Raw genomic sequence first — 20237 nt, 5'->3', positions numbered from 1 at the left:
CCTCCTTTACTAAAAATATTTTGATTTGGGGCGCCTGGGTGGCTCAATCGGTTGAGCGTCCGACTTCAGCTCAGGTCATGATCTCACAGTTCGTGGGTTCAAGCCCCACGTCAGGCTCTGTGCTGACAGCTCAGAGCCTGGAGCCTGTTTCAGATTCTGTGTCTCCCTCTCTCTCTGCCCCTCCCCTGTTCACGCTCTGTCTCTGTCTTAAGAATAAATAAACATTAAAAAAAAATAAAATTTTGAGAACTGCTAAAGTGTTGTCCATAGTGGCTAAACCCTTTTACTTTCCCTGGCAGTGTACAAGGGTTACTGTTTCTTTACATGCTTGCCAACATGTGTTATTTTCCTTTTTGAAAGAAAAGTTGTTGCATATTTGAAAGTTGCTAAGAGATTAGATTTTAAAAGTTCTCATGACAAGAAAAAAATTTTTTTGTACTTATTAATGGTGTTGGATGTTAACTAGACTTATTTGGTGATCATTTCACAATATATACAGATATTGAGTCATTATATTGTATACCTGAAACTAACATAATGCTATATGTCAATTATACCTCAAAAAATTATTATAGCCATCCTATTGGATATGAAGTGGATTTCCTCTCACGGAGGAAATTTGCATTTCCCCAAAGACTAAAGCATCTTTTCATATGCTTGTTGGCCGTTTGTGTATTCTATTTAGAGAAATGTCTATTCAAGTCTTTTTCCATTTTTAAATTTGGTTGTCTGTCTTTTTTATTGTTATTGAGATGTAAGAGTTTAAAAAAAATTTTTTTAATGTTTATTTTTGAGCAGTGGCGGGGGGGAGGGGCAGAGAGAGAGGGAGACAGAATCTAAAGCAGGCTTCAGGCTCTGAGCTGTCAGCACAGAGCCCTACGTGGGGCTTGAACTCATGAACCATGAAATCATGCATGACCTGAAGCAAAGTTGGATGCTCAACTGACTGAACCACACAGGCACCCAGAGTTGTAAGAGTTTTTTTTATATCTTCTTATAGTAGATCTTTATCTGATACATGATTTGCAAATATTTTCTCCCATTCTTTGTGTTTTCTTTTCACTTTCTTGATGATATCCTTTAATGCACAAAAATTTTAAATTTTGATGAAGTCTATTTTTTCTTTGTTTGCTCTTACTTTTAGTGTCATATATAAGAAACTATTGCCAAACACAAGGTAATGAAGATTAACCCTTATGTTTTCTTTCAAGAGTTTTACAGTTTTAGCTTTTATATTTAGATCTTCAAATCATTTTTTGAGTTAATTTTTTTATTTGGTGTGAAGTATGGGGCCAATTTCATTCTTTTTCATGTAGATATCCAGTTGTTCCAGCACCTTTGTTGAAGAGATTGTTCCTTACCCATTGCATGATCTTGACATCTTTGTTGAAAATCAGTTGAACTCTTGATTCTACTTTATTGATCTATGTATCTATCCTTACACCAGTACCACGGTGGTTTGGTTACTGTAGCTTTGTAATATGTTTTGAAATTGGGATGTGTGAGTCCTCCAATTCCATTTTTCTTTTTCAGGATTGTTTTGACTATTGAGTTCTTGAAATTCCATAGGAATTTAGGATCAGCTTGTCAATTTCTGTAAAAAGGCATTTGGAATTTTGAGAGGAATTACATTGAATCTGACAGAGGTCTGCAAGAGTTGATTTGACAGCTTTTGTTAGCTTATTAGTTGCTTCTGTGGAGAAATAGAGCTCTGGAATGCTCTACTCCATTTTTGTCGACATTACTCCTGTACTAGTTTTTGCATCTTCCTATAAATTTATGAGTATTTCAAAATTAGAAGTTTAAAAACTTATCCCAATTTTCTGACCTTCTAAGGAATGAGCTATTATAAATTCATAGAAAAATAGTCTTTGTGGTTGTGTGCAGACTTTAGCTATAGAAAGTATTTTCTTTCTCCTGAATAATTTGGTTTAGAATGTGGCAGACAGCAAGAGAGGAATTGGAAGAAAGAGGTAGAGATTATCACCCTAATTTGAAGATCTCTAAGTTTCTGTTCTTGAGTCCCCAGTTCTTAACATAGTCACATCTCATTCTGGTAAGATCAATGACAGTTTTGTGTTAATTCAAGCGTCACCTGGATAATACCCTTTTGTGGATATTGAAGAGGTAGGTATGATATGGTAAAGTGGAATTTGAAGGACATTTTATGGATATCTTCTATATTGAAGGTGGGTAAATAGATATGAATAGCAAGTAAGGCAGGTACAATTAGGATTTAATTAATACCCAGCTTAATTGCTTTTCTTTTTTGTAAAGTTTATTTATTTATTTTTGAGAGTGGGGGATGTGGGGCAGAGAGAGAGGGAGAGAGAATCCCAAGCAGGCTCTGCACTGTCAGCACAGAGCCTGACATGGGGCTTGATCTTAGCAACCATGAGATCATGACCTGAGCCGAGATCTAGAGTCAGATGCTTAACCGACTAAGCCAGGCATCCCATTAATTACTTTTCACTAGTGGTTATTGACGTTTTTTATTGATTCCCTTCCCCCTTAACACTTGTCACTTCTTTGTAGAGAATAAAAGAAAAATCTATAGTTATATACTACTATATATATAATACTTTAGAATTAGCTTTCAAATTCTTGGTTCAGGTCAGAGTCAAGAAATCTAAGCAGTTTTGAAAATTTGTTGAACTTGCTTAACCAATATGCGTCAGCTTTATTATACTGACATTAGCTATAATATATGTATAAAATACGCTAGATTTGTTTTTAAAAAGGGCTTACAGTGTATATAAATAGGGGCCATTTATTAACTTAAGAGATCTTTCTTGAATATCTCCTATCTGATAGTTACTGGATTAGGTACCGAGAATAGAATGTGGGCAAAACCAGTTTTAGTTCCTGCTCCTAAGGCAGAGTACATCTACTTGGTATATTATTCACCTATGCAAAAACAGACTGACCATTATATCTCCAGAGCAGCAATTTATTTCTTGCCTACATCACCTGTAGGTGATTGTTAATTAGTTGTGGCTTTGCCTACATGTCTCTCATTCCAGGATAAGGGAGCAACCTCTATCTGGGACATTTAGGTTTCCCCCTCCCTCTCTGCACTCTAGCCATACAGACTTTTTTCTTTTCCTTGAACAAACCCAATGGTTCATTTCCAGGGTCTTTTCCTATAAGATGCAGTTTGCTTGGCACGCTACACACCATACCTTCTCATCATGTCCTAGTTAACTCACAGTTAAATCTCAGCTGAAGTTCAGTTATTAGGGAAAATTTTCCTGATCCCCCAAGTCTATGTCAGTTTACACCAATTCAAAGTGATCAGCCAGTAATTGAATTGATTACTAAAACAAAAGTCAACACTCTTTAGAGGATTATAAAAGGAATCAGAATACATTTTGTCATCAATAATGTCCAATATATAATCAGAGTTCATAGTCACGTAAAGGAGAAGGAAAATGGAACTCAAGAAAAATGAGTGGTCAATAGAGATCAACCCTAAGATGGTTCATAAATTGGACTTAGCTGAGAAAGGTTTCAAAGCAGCTATGATAAATATACTCAAAAATTAAAATAAAATACGTTTAAAGAGTTAAAGGAAAATGAAACCTTAATGAATTAATAGATAGGGAATATCAGAGAAAAATGGAAAGTGTAATAAGAAAACCAAATGAAAATCCTAGGTCTGAGGAGAAATAAATAAATAAATAAATAAATAAATAAATAAATAAATATTTCTTTTATGGATGTGAGGGCTATCTGGCTGTGACATCTTTCACCCCATTGATCACTAGGGTTGATTTGGCTGATCCGGCTGGCTAGGCGGGTGGCCCTTTCCTCCCTCACTACTTCATGTGTGTTCCTCACAAAGCTGTGTGCTCTGTCAAAGAGGGCGACCTTCCCCAATGAAGGAGTATAGTTCTCTGTCAAGGGTATACAAGTAGCTGTGCTCCCCTGCTAGAACCCCCAAACAAGCTCTCAAGGTCCATTTATAGGAGAACAGGGTAGTCAAAATTCCAAGATTCCAGACACATCCAAATGAGGTGCTGCATGTGGCAGTCTGCCTTTCTTAAAAAAAGGAAGGAAGGAAGGAAGGAAGAAAAAAGATAAAAGAAAATTTTCCTGTATGAAATTTTTACAGCAGATTGGAGATAGAAGAATAAAGAGGACATCAGTAGAATTATCCAATCTAAGAAACACAGAGAAAAAAAGATTGAAGGAAAATGAACAGAGCTTCCAGGATCAGTGGGAAAATATCAGTCTTACATATGTGTAATTAGAGTCCCAGAAGAGGAGAGTGACAATGGTAGGAGGCCTATTTGAAGATACAGTGGGTGAGATTTTCTCAAATTTGATCAAAAACATTGATTTATTGATCTAGGAAACTCAGCTACCCCCAAACAGGATAAATTCAAAGAAAAACACACATAAGCTTATCGTAGCTAAACTGCTGAAAACCAAAAATAAAGAGAAATCTTGATAGTAGTCAATTTCAGATGTTCCATGGCATACACATGTTAGAAGATTCACTGGAACTCACAGGACTCAGAAGCAGTTATACTTACTATGCTCTGTTACAATGAAAGTATATAAAGCTGGATTAGGTAAAGGAAAAAGATGTATCAGCTAGAATCAAGAGGAAACCAGGCACAAGCTTTCAAAGTCCTCTCTCATGGTGGTCTCATGGGAGACACGTTTTCCTCCTGCACAGAGCTCTAGCAACATATATGAAATGTTTATGTCCAACGCACCAAAACTGACCCAAAAAGAAATAGAAAATTTTAAACAGCTCTACATCTATTAAAGAAATTGAATTCTTTCAGTAGGCAATAATGTTTTAGATAGGACACAGAAAATACTAACCATGAAAGAAAAAAAACAAATATTGGACTTTATCACAATAAAACCTTCTGCTATTTGAAAAATACCATTAAGAAAATAAGGCAAGTCACAAATTAGGAGAAAATGTTTGCAAAATAAATATTAATTCAGAACACATTAAGAACACTTACAACTCAATAAGAAGACCTATAACCTGATTAACAATGGGCAAACAACCTAAAGAAACACTTCACAAAAGAAGATACATGAATAGTCAATAGGTACATGAAAAAGTATTTAATGTTAGTCATCATAGAACTATAAATTAAAACTATGAAATACTACTACATACTCAACTACAATGGTCAAAATTTTAAAACCAAATGTTGATGACGATTAGAGATAAGATTGAAAATCTTACAGATTGTTGCTGGAAGTGTAAAATGGCTGCTGCTGTTGTTGTGTATGTGTACATGAAGTTAAAACAGGAGGTTAGGAGAAGAAGATAGCGGCATAGGAGGGCGCTGGGCTCACCTCGTCCTGCTGATCACTTAGATTCCACCCACACCTCCCTAAATAACCCAGAAAACCACCAGAAGACTAGCAGAATGGACTCTCTGGAGCCAAGCGTAGACAAGAGGCCCACAGAAGAGGGTAGGAAGGGTGGAGAGGTGGTGCGTGCTACACGGACTGGTGTGGGGGAGCCGGGGCAGTGGAGCGGCAGCCCGCCAGGCAAGGCAGAGCCCCTGAAGTCTGGCTTGCAAAAGCAGAGGGGCGGACTCCATGAGTTTTGACAGCCAGTGGGACTTAACATCTGGAATGTTAAAATCAACAGCTCTGCTTGGAGAGCGGGAGGGCGAGGGGACACTGGGAGGGAGAGTTGTTGAGTCCTGGAAGACAGAACTCAGCTCAGGACAAAGGCGCTGGTAAGCGCCATCTCCCTCTCCCATCCCCCAGCTGTAATCCCAAAGTGAACCAGTTCCCATCACTGAACTTGCTTGCACCACGCAAACACCCAACACTGTGCTTATGTGGATCCATCCCTGTGATGGGTCTGCCTCCCTCTCGGTGCTGCAGGGCCCCTCCTGCAGGGGACCACCGATGGCAAAGCGAGTTAAGCCTGCCCCTCCTGCCGCTGTGCACTTTCCAGATCCACTCTGGCTAATACGCCAGATCCCATCGAAGCAGCACCACAAGCCTGGCAGTGTGCAAGTAGCCCGGACAGGGGCCACACCACTCCACAGTGAGTCCTGCCCCTGGGAGAGGGGAAGATAAGGTACACACCAGTCTGACTGTGGCCCCAGCGGTGGGCTGGGGACAGGCATCAGGTCTGACTGTGGCCCTGCCCACCAACCCAAGTTACTCCAGACAGCACAGGGGAAGTGCCCTGCAGTTTGGCACCACCCCAGGGACTACCCAAAATGACAAAACGGAAGAACTCTCCTCAAGAGAAACTCCAGGAAGTAGTGACAGCTAACGAATTGATCAAAAATGATTTAAGCAATATAATGGAACAAGAATTTAGAATAATAGCCATAAAATTAATCGCTGGGCTTGAAAAAAGTATAGAGGACAGCAGAGAATCTATTGCTACAGAGATCAAGGGACTAAGAAATAGTCATGAGGAGCTAAAAAATGCTATAAATGAGGTGCAAAATAAAATGGAGGCGACCACATCTCGGATTGAAGAGGCAGAGGAGAGAATAGGTGAATTAGAAGATAAAATTATGGAAAAAGAGGAAGCTGAGAAAAAGAGAGATAAAAAACCCCAGGAGTATGAGGGGAGAATTAGAGAATGAAGTGATGCAATCAAACGGAACAATATCCGTATAATAGGAATTCCAGAAGAGGAAGAGAGGGAGAAAGGGGCTGAAGGTGCACTTGAACAAATCATAGCTGAGAACTTCCCTGATCTGGGGAAGGAAAAAGGCATTGAAATCCAAGAGGCACAGAGAACTTGCTTCAGATGTAACTTAAATCGATCTTCTGCACGACATATCATAGTGCAACTGGCAAAATACAAGGATAAAGAGAAAATTCTGAAAGCAGCTAGGGATAAACATGCTCTAACTTATAAAGGGAGACCGATAAGACTAGTAGCAGACCTATCTACTGAAACTTGGCAGTCCAGAAAGGAATGGCAGGAAATCTTCAATGTGATGAACAGAAAAAAAATATGCAGCTGAGATTCCTTTATCCATCAAGTCTGTCATTCAGAATAGAAGGAGAGATAAAGGTCTTCCCAAACAAACAAAGACCGAAGGAATTCATCACCACTAAACCAACCCTACAAGAGATCCTAAGGGGGATTCTGTAAGTGAAATGTTGCAAGGACCACAAAGTACCAGAGACATCACTACAAGCATGAAACCTACAGACATCACAATGACTCTAAACCCATACTTTTCTATAATAACACTGAATGTAAATGGACAAAATGCTCCAACCAAAAGACATAGGGTATCAGAATGGATCAAAAAACAAGACCCATCTATTTGCTGTCTACAAGAGACTCATTTTAGACCTGAGGACACCTTCAGATTGAAAGTGAGGGGATGGAGAACTATCTATCACGCTACTGGAAGTCAAAAGAAAGCTGGAGTAGCCATACTTATATCAGACAAACTAGACTTTAAATTAGAGGCTGTAACAAGAGATGAAGAAGGGCATTATATAATGATTACAGGGTCTATCCATCAGGAAGAGCTAACAATTATAAATATGCACCGAATAGGGGAGCCCCCAAATATATAAAACAATTACTCCCAAACATAAGCAACCTAATTGATAAGAATGTGGTCATTGCAGGGGACTTTAATCCTCCACTCACAACAATGGATAGATCATCTAGACACAAGATCAGTAAAGAAACAAGGGCCCTGAATGATACATTGGATCAGATGGACTTGACAGATATATTTAGAACTCTGCATCCCAAAGCAACAGAATATACTTTCTTCTCGAGTGCACATGGAACATTCTCCAAGATAGATCACATACTGGGTCACAAAACAGCCCTTCATAAGTGTAAAAGAATTGAGATCATACCATGCATACTTTCAGATCACAATGCTATGAAGTTTGAAATCAATGACAGGAAAAAGTCTGGAAAACCTCCAAAAGCATGGAGGTTAAAGAACACCCTACTAAAGAATGAATGGGTCAACCAGGCAATTAGAGAGGAAATTAAAAAATATATGGAAACAAATGGAAATGAAAATACAACAATCCAAACGCTTTGGGATGCAGCGAAGGCAGTCCTGAGAGTAAAAAACATTGCAATCCAGGCCTATTTCAAGAAACAAGAAAAATTCCAAATACAAAATCTAACAGCACACCTAAAGGAAATAGAAGCAGAACAGCAAAGACACCCCAAACCCAGCAGAAGAGAAATAATAAAGATCAGAGCAGAAATAAACAATATAGAATCTAAAAAAACTGTAGAGCAGATCAATGAAACCAAGAGTTGGTTTTTTGAAAAAAATAAACAAAATTGATAAACCTCTAGCCAGGCTTCTCAAAAAGAAAAGGGAGATGACCCAATGGAATTATTACAACCAATCCTCAGAAATACAAGCAATTATCAGGGAATACTATGAAAAATTATATGCCAACAAACTGGACAACCTGAAAGAAATGGACAAATTCCTAAGCACCCGCGCACTTCCAAAACTCAAAGAGGAAGAAATAGAAAACTTGAACAGGCCCATAACTAGCGAAGAAATTGAATCAGTTATCAAAAATCTCATAATCTTGAGAGATACTACCTATCCTTCTCAAGCTGTTCCAGAAAATAGAAAGGGAAGGAAAACTTCCAGACTCATTCTTTGAAGCCAGCATTACTTTGATTCCTAAACCAGACAGAGACCCAGCAAAAAAAGAGAACTACAGGCCAATATCCCCGATGAATATGGACGCAAAAATTCTCAACAAGATACTAGCAAATCGAATTCAACAGCATATAAAAGGAATTACTCACCATGATGAAGTGGGATTCATTCCTGGGCTGCAGGGCTGGTTCAACACTTGCAAATCAATCAATGTGATACATCACATTAACAAAAGAAAAGATAAGAACCATATGATCCTGTCTATCGATGCAGAAAAAGCATTTGACAAAATTCAGCATCCTTTCTTAATAAAAACCCTCGAGAAAGTCGGGATAGAAGGAACATACTTAAACATCATAAAAGCCATTTATGAAAAGCCCACAGCTAACATCATCCTCAATGGGGAAAAACTGAGAGCTTTTTCCCTGAGATCAGGAACACGACAGGGATGTCCACTCTCACCGCTGTTGTTTAACATAGTGCTGGAAGTTCTAGCATCAGCAATCAGACCACAAAAGGAAATCAAAGGCATGAAAATTGGCAATGATGATGTCAAGCTTTCACTTTTTGCAGATGACATGATATTATACATGGAAAACCCGACAGACTCCACCAAAAGTCTGCTAGAACTGGTATAAGAATTCAGCAAAGTTGCAGGATACAAAATCAATGTACAGAAGTCACTTGCATTCTTATACACTAATAATGAAGCAAGAGAAAGAGAAAGAAACTGATCCCATTCACAATTGCACCAAGAAGCATAAAATACCTAGGAATAAACCTAACCAAAGATGTAAAAGATCTGTATGCTGAAAACTATAGAAAGCTTATGAAGGTAATTGAAGGAGACATAAAGAAATGGAAAAACATTCCATGCTCATGGATTGGAAGAATGAATATTGTTAAAATGTCAATACTACCCAAAGCTATCTACACATTCAATGCAATCCCAATCAAAATTGCACCAGCATTTTTCTCAAAGCTAGAACAAGCAATCCTAAAATTCATATGGAACCACGAAAGGCCCCGAATAGCCAAAGTAATTTTGAAGAAGAAGACCAAAGTGGGAGGCATCAGAATCCCAGACTTTAGCCTCTACTACAAAGCTGTAATCATCAAGACAGTATGGTATTGGCACAAAAACAGACATGTAGACCAATGGAATAGAATAGAAACCCCAGAATTAGACCCACAAAAGTATGGCCAACTAACTTTGACAAAGCAGGAAAGAATATCCAATGGAAAAAAGACAATCTCTTTAACAAATGGTGCTGGGAGAACTAGACAGCAACATGCAGAAAGATAAAACTATACCACTTTCTTACACCATTCACAAAAATAAACTCAAAATGGATAAAGGACCTGAATGTGAGACAGAAAACCATCAAATTCCTAGAGGAGAAAGCAGGAAAAAAAACCTCTCTGACCTCAGCCGCAGTGATTTCTTACTTGACATATCCCCAAAGGCAAGGGAATTAAAAGCAAAACTGAACTATTGGGACCTCATAAAGATAAAATGCTTCTGCACTGCAAAGGAAACAATCAACAAAACTAAAAGGCAACCAACGGAATGGGAAAAGATATTTGCAAATGACATATTGGGCAAAGGGCTAGTATCCAAAATCTATAAAGAACTCACCAAACTCTACACCCGAAAAACAAATAATCCAGTGAAGAAATGGGCAGAAAACATGAATAGACACTTCTCTAAAAAAGACATCCAGATGGCCAACAGTTACATGAAAAGATGCTCAATGTCGCTCCTCATCAGGAAAATACCTCAAAACCTCACTGAGATATCACCTCACGCCAGTCAGAGGGGCTAAAGTGAACAAATCAGGAGACTATAGATGCTGGTGAGGATGTGCACTGTTGGTGGGAATGCAAACTGGTGCAGTTGCTCTGGAAAACAGTGTGGAGGTTCCTCAAAAAATGAAAAATAGATCTACCCTATGACCCAGCAATAGCACTGCTAGGAATTTACTCAAGGGATACAGGAGTGCTGATGCATAGGGGCACTTGTACCCCAATGTTTATAGCAGCACTTCCAACAACAGCCAAATTATGGAAAGAGTCTAAATGTCCATCAATTAATGAATGGATAAAGAAATTGTGGTTTATATACACCGTGGGATACATGGCAATGAGAAAGAATGAAATATGGCCTTTTGTAGCAATGTGGATGGAACTGGAGAGTGTTATGCTAAGTGAAATAAGTCAGGCAGAGAAAGACAGATACCATATGTTTTCACTCCTATGGGGATCCTGAGACACTTAACAGAAGACCATGGGGGAGGGGAAGGAAAAAAAAGAAAAGAAAAAAAAGGGTTAGAGAGGGAGGGAGCCAAAACATAATAGACTCTTAAAAACTGAGAACAAACTGAGGGTTGATGGGGGATGCAAGGGAGGGGAGGGTGGGTGAGGGGTATTGAGGAGGGCACCTGTTGGGATGAGCACTGGGTGTTGTATGGAAACCAATTTGACAATAGATTTCATATTAAAAAATAATAAAAAAAATAAAAAGAAAAAAATTTAAAACATTTTGTTATTACATGACCTAGCAATTCTACTCATAGGTGTTTTACCAAGATAAATAAAAATGTGCCCATAAGATTTGTATACATATTGTTCCAGTTGCTATTGCTGCATAACCATCCCAAATTTAGTAGCATGGATAAAGCCATTTTATCATGCTTATGGATTCTATAGTTAAGGATTTGAGAAAAGACAGGTAAGATGACTTTTCTGTTTTGTCTATGTTTATGGCCTTAGCTGAGAGGGCTCAAAGGTTAGGGGTGACTGGGGGCTGGAATTATCTGAAGACTCGTGTGCTCATAGGTCTGCTGGTTGATGTTGACTATTAGTGGGGACTCAGTAAGATTGTCAATGGAGAACACCTACATGTGGCCTCTCCATGTTAGTCCTTGGGCATTTTCATAATACAGTGGATAGGTTTCGAGAATGATGGTCCCACAGAGAATCAAGTGGAAACTATATCACTTGTATGACCTAGCCATGGTAACAAGCTTACCTACATTGAAAGGGAGGTTACATTGATTCCACTTCTTGATGAGACAGATGTGTCCAAATTATCTTGTAAAGAGATTATGTTGTGGTCATCTTCAGATAGTAGTCTGCCAGGTGAATGTGTATAGCAACTTGATTCATAATAGGTCCAAACTAGAGGTAATCCGTTTGTCAATCAACAGGTAAACAGGTAAATACATTGTGGTATATTCATAAAAGTTAGCAATAAGAAAGAATAAGCTATTGATATACTCAACAGTGTTAATAAATTTCAAAAACATTATGCTGAGAAGATGAAGCCAGAAACACACATACATAATATATGACTCCATTTATATGAAGCTCTTGTGCAGACCGAAATAATCTATAGTGATAGAAATCAAATCAGTAGTTGCCTGAGATAGGGGATTGGAGGATTGACTGGAAAGGTTGGATATATAGAACTGAACATTTAAAATGTGTACATTTTATTGTATATAAATTGTACCTTAAAGTTGATTTTTAAAAACTAAAAAAAAAAAAAAAAATAGTAAAGGCAGATAGAAATTAGAAACAAGCATACAACTCTTTTGAGAAGTTTTAATGTAAAACTGGAACAGGAAATGTGAAGATAGCTAAAGAGGAAATGAGGTTAAGAGCTTTTTGGGGTGAATGAATTAGTAGCGAGGGACAAATTTAATTAGGAAGAGACAGAGACTTGTTAAAGTGATTTTGTTAGGTAGGCAAGAGAGGATAATTGTAGTGCATTATTCAAAGGATTGGCCTCAAATAGGTTCATGGACAATTCATTTATAGTTACCAGAAGGAAAGATGGAATATATAGATACAGATGCTTTAGGTATGTAGACATTTGTGAATATGTGGTAATTTTCTTGTGATTGTTCAGTGAAGTAGGAATTAAGATTATCAGCCAAGAGTTAGAATGGGGAGAAGGTTTTGGGGTTTTGAGGATCAGATACAATACATGAAACAATTAAGTAGGAGAGTGGGAAAGTGAGTAGACTATAGGGGAACTCTGCAGGATTGCCAGGTAGCCTTAAGGGCATGCTTAAGGTTCTTGGTCATAACTTTTAAGTGTTGTTTTAGTCATTTTCTCCACTTTGTTCAGCTGAGTGGTGCTGACATGGACCATGTAGAGAGTTGGATTTTACCAGGGCTGTATTTTTCCAGAGGAATAAACAATTAAAGGCAAAATAGCTGAGAAAGTATATTCAAAATGGTGATTAGAATTGACTAATAATTTAAATGGGCAAGGAGAGGAAGAATATTGGGATATGACATTACGTCCAGTAGGGTTGAAAGGTTTTGGGGTTTGAGTGCATAAAGGGGTGTGCTGAAAAGATATGAGAGATCAAAGTGGGTAATGAGAAGGACTAGAGCAGTAGCTCTCAAAGGATCATTTGGGGATCTCTTGGGAGTCCCTAAGACCCTTTCATGTAGTCTACAAGCTTAAAACTATTTTCATAATAATAGTAACGCTTCTATTTGTCTTTTCATTCCCATTGATAAATAAACAGTGGTTCTTTCCAGAGGCTACATGGTAAGTGATGACTAATGGGATGTGTGCTTATGTGTTCTTGTTTTTTAAAAATTTCTGTTTTGTTTTTAAATATAGTAAATATCAATAGATATTAACCTACATAAATAGACAACTTTTTCAGAGCCTCAATTTTTAAAAATAATTTTATGAACAATTTTAGATTTATAGAAAAGTTACAGAGATAGTATAGAGTATTCCCAAATATCACACACACAGCTTCAGTTTCTCTCTTTTTTTTAATTTAATTTTTTATTTTTAAAAATTAGTTAGCATATAGTGCAACAGTGATTTCAGGAGTAGATTCCTTAGTGCCCCTTACCCATTTAGCCCACCCCCCCCCCACAACCCCTCTAGTAACCCTCAGTTTGTTCTCCATATTTATGAGTCTCTTCTGTTTTGTCCCCCTCCCTGTTTTTATTAGTTTTGTTTCCCTTCCCTTATGTTCATCTGTTTTGTCTCTTACAGTCCTCGTATGAGTGAAGTCATATGATTTTGTCTTTCTCTGACTAATTTCACTTAGCATAATACCCTGTAGTTCCATCCACGTAGTTGCAAATGGCAAGATTTCATTCTTTTTGATTGCCGAGTAATACTCCATAGTATATATATACCACATCTTCTTTATCCATTCATCCATCGATGGACTTTGGGGTCTTTCCATACTTTGGCTATTGTTGATAGTGCTGCTATAAACATGGGGGTGCATGTGTCCCTTTGAAACAGCACACCTGTATCCCTTGGATAAATGTCTAGTAGTGCAATTGCTGGGTCGTAGGGTAGTTCTTTTTTTATTCAGTTTCTCTTAATGTCATTTTAGGATTGTACATTTGTCATTACTATTACATTTCTATTAACTAAATTCCAGACTTTATTGGGATCTCATCAGTTTTTTCATCACTGTCCTTTTTCTGTTCTAGGATCTGTTCCAGGATACCATATTGTATTTAGTTGTCATGTCACCTTAGTCTCTCTGGTCTCTAAGAGTTTCCTGGTCTTTTTTGTTTTTTTATGACCATGTTACCTTTGAGGAGTACAGATTGGAAATTTTGTAGAACATCCCTTAAATTGAGTTTTCTCTAATGTTTTCCTCATTATTATACTGGGTTTATGGGTTTTTGGAAAGAATACCACAGTGGTTAAGTGCCCTTCTCATCATATCATATCAGGGGTGCGTGATATTCACATGACATCATGGTTGAGGTTAATCTTGATCAAGTCAGTGTTTGACAGATTTCTCTTATAAAGTTACTATTTTCCCCTTTCTATATCTTATTCTTTGGAAACAAATCACTATATACAGCACATTCTCAATAGGGAGGCAGGGACTAAACTCCTCCTGGATATATCATTTGGAATTCTTATGAAAGGAAGCCTTGTCTCTTGCTCTCTAAATTTTATGTATTTATGTATGTATGTCTTGTCTTTCCATATGGATGCATGTATGCTTATTTTATACTTTGGGTAATAATTCAGTACTAAGTTATTTGTTTCATTGCTGAAATTGTTCCAGCTTTGGCCATTGGATATTCCTTTAGGTTGGCCCAATATTTTGAAGTGTAAAATGGCTCTGACCAAATGTTTGAGAATAGCTCGTCTAGGTTATGATCATAGGATTGAGTAGCTGAGGCAGGGAAGAAGACAGTGTTGTTGGAGATTTTTAGGGATTAAGAGTTCAGGGTGTGAGAAAATAATCACCAAGAATTTAAGTCTGAGTAGTTTGAAAGAGGGACAGTGAGCCAGAGCTAAGGTCATTTACAAATGAAGGGGAGGGATAGTGATGGGATTGATTGATAGATGACAGCTACAGGAGTTTCAGGGTAATGTTGGGTGGATGTTTTAAAAAGTGAGAAGGAGAATGATCTGGAATGATAATAAGGAGGAAGAAGGACATTTATTTTACCTCTAGGCCCAGTGGTTTCTTCCGGGGCTACGTGAGGAAAAGCAGCCACTCTGAGAAGATCACAGGGAAAGCAGTGTCTTTAGAGAAGAACGAGGCTTTGTGTTAGAATAAGAAGAAAGAGACATACAGAGAATTGTTGAAGATGTAGAGGATTTTGCTGCTAACAGATTGTTAATTTCAGAAGGCACAGTGAAAGAACCTCCTTCCAGAATTAAGATGGGATGGGAGATGGCGGTAAAACAGAGTGTGCAAGAGTTATAAACCTTAGTGTGTGAAGGCAGAGTGTAACCTGGGAGTGGTAGCTTCTTGTGGTTCCCAATTTAAACAGGAATCAGGGATGAAGGGAATAATGACTTTGGTTTTGGTAGACCAGAGGCAGATAGTGGTGGTGAGGCTGTGAAAGTTTCAAGGATAAGGAGGTATTTTGAGACCTCTCTTTTGAGTTCTACAGAAGGCTCAAGTTTTACTTGAGCTTGCATGCCTGTGAAACACATGAGGATACAGATGAACTCAGGTATACAGTTGAGGTCTCCCATTTGATCTCTTGTCAAGTGGAAGATAAGAGGTCTGGCTATTTGGTGTTACTATTGTATAATATACACACAGAAAAATGTGCAAATCAGTGTTAAGCTTGGTGAATTTTCACTAAATGAACACACCTGTGTAACTGGCCCATACATCAAGAAGCAGAATATTACTAGAACCCAAGAAATAACTCCCTCAGGGGAACCGTTATCCTAACTTTTTTTTTTTTTTTAATTTACATCCAAGTTAGCATATAGTACAACAATGATTTCGGGGGTAGATTCCTTAATGCCCCTTACCCATTTAGTCCATCCCCCCTCCCACAACCCCTCCAGCAATCCTCTGTTTGTTCTCCATATGTAAGAGTCTCTTATGTTTTGTCCCCCTCCCTGTTTTTATATTATTTTTGCTTCCCTTCCCTTGGGTTCATCTGTTCTGTGTCTTAAAGTCCTCATATGAGTGAAGTCATATGATTTTTGTCTTTCTCTAATTTCGCTTAGCATAATACCCTGTAGTTCCATCCACGTAGTTGCAAATGGCAAGATTTCATTCTTTTTGTTTGCCAAGTAATACTCCATTGTATATATGTACCGTATCTTCTTTATCCATTCATCCATCAATGGACTTTGGGCTCTTTCCATACTTTCGCTATTGTTGATAGTGCTGCTATAAACATTGGAGTGCATGTGCCCCTTCGAAACAGCATACCTGTATCCCTTGGATAAATACCTACTAGTGCGATTGCTGAATCATAGGGTAGTTCTATTTTTAGTTTTTTGAGGAACCTCCATACTGTTTTCCAGAGTGCATTATCCTAACTTTTAACACAATCGATTAGTTTTGCCTGTTTTTGAAGTGTATGTAAATGTAGTTACAGAGCATGTACTCTTTCATCTGCCTTCTTTTCCCCAACATTGTGACACTGATATAATTATAGTTTTCTTATTGTCATTGTTGTATAGAACTCCATGTGGTATATTTATCCATTCTACTCTTGATGAACATTTGGTTTGTTTCTAGTTTTTAACTGTTTACAAAAACTGCTGCTCTGAGAATTCCTAACTAAGCACATCTTTCAGAAAACATATATCCACATTTCTCTAGGGTATATTTTTATGAGTGGAATTGTTGGTCTATGGAAGATGCATTTGTTCAAGTTCAGAAGATATTGTCAAAGAGTTTTCCAAGATATTGTACCAATTTATATCCATACCAGCTCTTATGAATATTCTGTTTGCTCCATATCTTTTTTCAACACTTGGGATTTTTGTTTTTCATTCTAGCCACACTTGCAAGTGTGTGTGTGTGTATGTGGGTGTGTGTGTGTGTGTTGAACACCTTTCATATGTTAGGTTTTTCATTTGGGTAACTGTTATGCTTGTTTTTCCTATTGGATTATCTGCCTTTTTCTTACTAATTTGAGTTCTGTATATGAGACTTCTGTTAGATATATGAAATGCAAATATCATCTCCCACCCTTTGGCTTTGTCTTTTCATTCTCTTAGTGGTAACTTGATGAACAGAAGTTCTTCCCTTCCCCCCATCCCCAAACCCCACCAGCTTTATTGAAGTGTGATTGACAAATAAAAGTTGTATGTATTTAAGGTATCAATATTTTGATATGCCACAATCAAGCTAATTAATATATCCATTACCTCACTTAGTTATCTTTGTGTGTGTGTGTGGTGAGAGCACTTAAGAGCTACTCTCTCAGCAAATTTCAAATATACATTTTCAACTGTAGTTAACATGCTGTATGTACATTAGATCCCCAGGAATTATCTTGTAACTGAAAATGTACATCTTTCGACCAACATCTCCCCATTGCCCCCACCTCCGTAGCCCCTGGATATCATCATTTTACTCTGTGTTAACTATGAGTTTGACTTTTTTAGCCTTTACATATAAGTGAGATATTGGAGTATTTATCTTTCTGTGCCTGATTTATTTCACCTAGCATAATGTCCTCCAGGTTCACCCATGTTGTCACAAATGGCAGGATTGCCTTTTTAAGGCTGAATAGTATTTCATTGTACACTGCATTTTTTAATTCATTCATTTGTTGACAAACAGAAGTTCTTAATGTAATGAAGTCCAATTTATTTTTGAATTGCTTTATGAACAGTGCTTTTGTGTTTCTTGTTTAAGAAACCTTTGCCTACTCTAAGGTTATGAATGTATTCTCTTATGTTTTTCTCCAAATGCTTTTTGTTTTACCTTTTTCACTTAAATCTAAGATCCAACTGGAACTGATTTTTGCATGTGGTATGAACTACTAGGTCATGGTTCTCCATATGTATATGTGTGTGTATATATATATATATGTATACATATATATATATATATATATATACATACATATATATACATATGTATATATATGGAATGAAGCAGGGTGGCCAGAAAAATAATTATATAATTATATAATATAACATATATATATATAATTATATAATATTATATATTATTTAATATATATATTTTCTGGCCACCCTGTTTCATTCCATTGACTCTTTTTGGCCCTTTTGATAATACACACTGGCTTAACTACTATAATGTTTGTTAAATTTTCTAGTAAACCTTGATGTTTAGAAGTTCAAGTCCTGTAGCTCTGTGGTTCTTCAAGATTGCTTGAGTATTCTTGATAGTCAAATCCCTCTTGATTCCTTTCAACCTTTTAAAAATTAATTTTAACTAGGGAGTTGTTTTGAATTTTTGTAAAAATTTCACCTCCCCAATTCTCTGTAATTTGATGTAACATCGTTTTATTTGTGATAATTTTCTATCTTAATTTACTAAGTAAACAGTGAATCAATGCAAAAGAAAACATGCGTATTTAAATTTACTTTCCTTCATTTTGCTTCACAAATAAGTATAATGTAACAAGATAAAAATAAAAATGCAGAAATAAAATAAGGATAAGAGTATAATATAAAACGACAGATAAGATTAATTCAGGCCTGCTTTTTTGTATACAGAGTTAGGGCAGAAACTGTAACTCCCATTTTATTAGAGTCAAAGCAAAGAGAATCAGTTATGAGATTCACAGTATCCATATGTAAAAGCAAACCAGTTACTCTAAAGGAGAGTTTTTCCTGGTCGTAAAAACTGAAGATGTGAATTTTCTCCTTTTTTGGATTTTAAAAGTGATAACATGTGAGATAGCAGTGTTTTTGGTAACATTTGGGACATAATTCCAAAGCCCAATTTATCTGAATGGACAGTTCTATAAAATCAGTAATATGGTACAAATTTTGCATAGTATTTAAAGCCTTATTGCCAGGTACTGTAATAAGTGCTTTTATTTGCATTTTTAATTTAATCATAACCCTTGACCGTAGGTGCTATGGTTATCTGTATTTCACAGATGAAAAAATTAAGGTAAATAACTTGCCTAAGGTTCTACTACAAATAAGTAATAGAATCAAGATTAAGTTTTGGGCAATTATACCTCTATTTCTACTACATGATTATGCTGATAAAAATTAAGTCTCATGCAGGATTTGTGCCTGAATTAGGGGTTTAGGAAATTAAGATAGAGCTAAGGTTTTCTTCAAGAAACAGTTTCTGGGTCTACGTTCATATAGATGGGTGAAGAAAACAACATTGTATTTTCACAGCAATTTTGCTTGAGCTAAATTTGTTTTGCATGTTCTTTAGCTTCTTTTTTTCCCTTATTTTTACTTAACTAAATACCAATCTGAATAACTATTGTTGAATGTGATCATTATCTTGAATATTATCACTTTTACTCTTGTTTTATGAGTATTAAGCTTTCAGGGAGCCAATTGGCTTGCCTAAATAGATCGTAAAGAATCAAAATATAAACAAATTAAATTACTAAACTGCTTTGTACAAAGTCAGTTTTGTAGCATGTCTTTTTATATTTTTGCAGTTTTAAATTATTTTCTGAAATTTTCTTAAGATGCATGATATTTTGGAATTATTTCGTTGAAACTGGCGGAAAGTGTTCAGTATGTTTTGCAGCTGGCATTCCTAAAAGCTGAATGAACATTGCAGAGCCAATTTAATTATGTTGTGATATTTATACTTTTGTTATAATTCTTGCATTTGAATACTTGTTTGTGCACATTGTTTTGAAGTGAGCCTGCTCATTTATGTTTGAATCTGCCTTAATTTCACAAAGAAGAAGTAACACAATTTTATAGGATTAGTTCTATTCATAGTAATCTAAAAATAAAATATATTACAAATTTTAACATTTTCTGTGTTAACTTCCAGGTTGAAGGTCTAGAACAGATGTGGAAAGATGTTCACTTCAGAGAAAGGGATTGTGGAGGAATGGTTGTCAGAGTTTAAGGTAATATTTACTGTCTCAATATTATAATTATACTCCAAAGAAGTTTTGTCTGGGGTTTAAATCACAGTGGCTTTTTAAAAAAAATATTTTATTTTACTTCTTGTAATTTTTATTCTTTTTAATGACTGAAAGGCTAAATATCTATGGAAGCAGAAATATGTTCCAACAAATCTTAATAGGGAATTATTTATACACAGTAGTTTTTTCTAGGAAATCAATTCCTTTTTTTCTCCCAAGTGGTTAAAAGATTTTGTTTTCTCCTTTTCACAGCAACACCACAAAGAATGGTTAAAGTTTCTG

At 36.7% G+C, this 20237-nt stretch overlaps 1 protein-coding gene across 11 annotated transcripts in view; it reads left to right on the top strand.

The window, feature by feature from the left end:
• Positions 1-20237, top strand: part of FAM126A (family with sequence similarity 126 member A) — a 132394-nt gene that overhangs the window by 30965 nt on the left and 81192 nt on the right. For 7 of the 11 annotated variants that reach the window (XM_042968065.1, XM_042968049.1, XM_042968007.1 and 4 more), the window contains exon 1: positions 19866-19937. Coding sequence is in view for 4 of the 11 variants with exons in the window: in XM_042968024.1 (XP_042823958.1) it covers positions 19887-19937 (51 nt within the window). In the remaining 7 variants the exon portion in view is untranslated. Of the gene's footprint in view, positions 1-13167; positions 13192-19858; positions 19938-20237 lie in introns of those variants that run through there. The other 4 variants (XM_042968024.1, XM_042968039.1, XM_042968075.1 and 1 more) reach the window with 2 other exon arrangements.

This window comes from Panthera tigris, chromosome A2, assembly GCF_018350195.1.
Source record: "Panthera tigris isolate Pti1 chromosome A2, P.tigris_Pti1_mat1.1, whole genome shotgun sequence".
NCBI classification, from domain to species: domain Eukaryota; kingdom Metazoa; phylum Chordata; class Mammalia; order Carnivora; family Felidae; genus Panthera; species Panthera tigris.
Note: the sequence above shows the minus strand (reverse complement) of the source record. Positions and strands in the feature narration are given on the sequence as shown.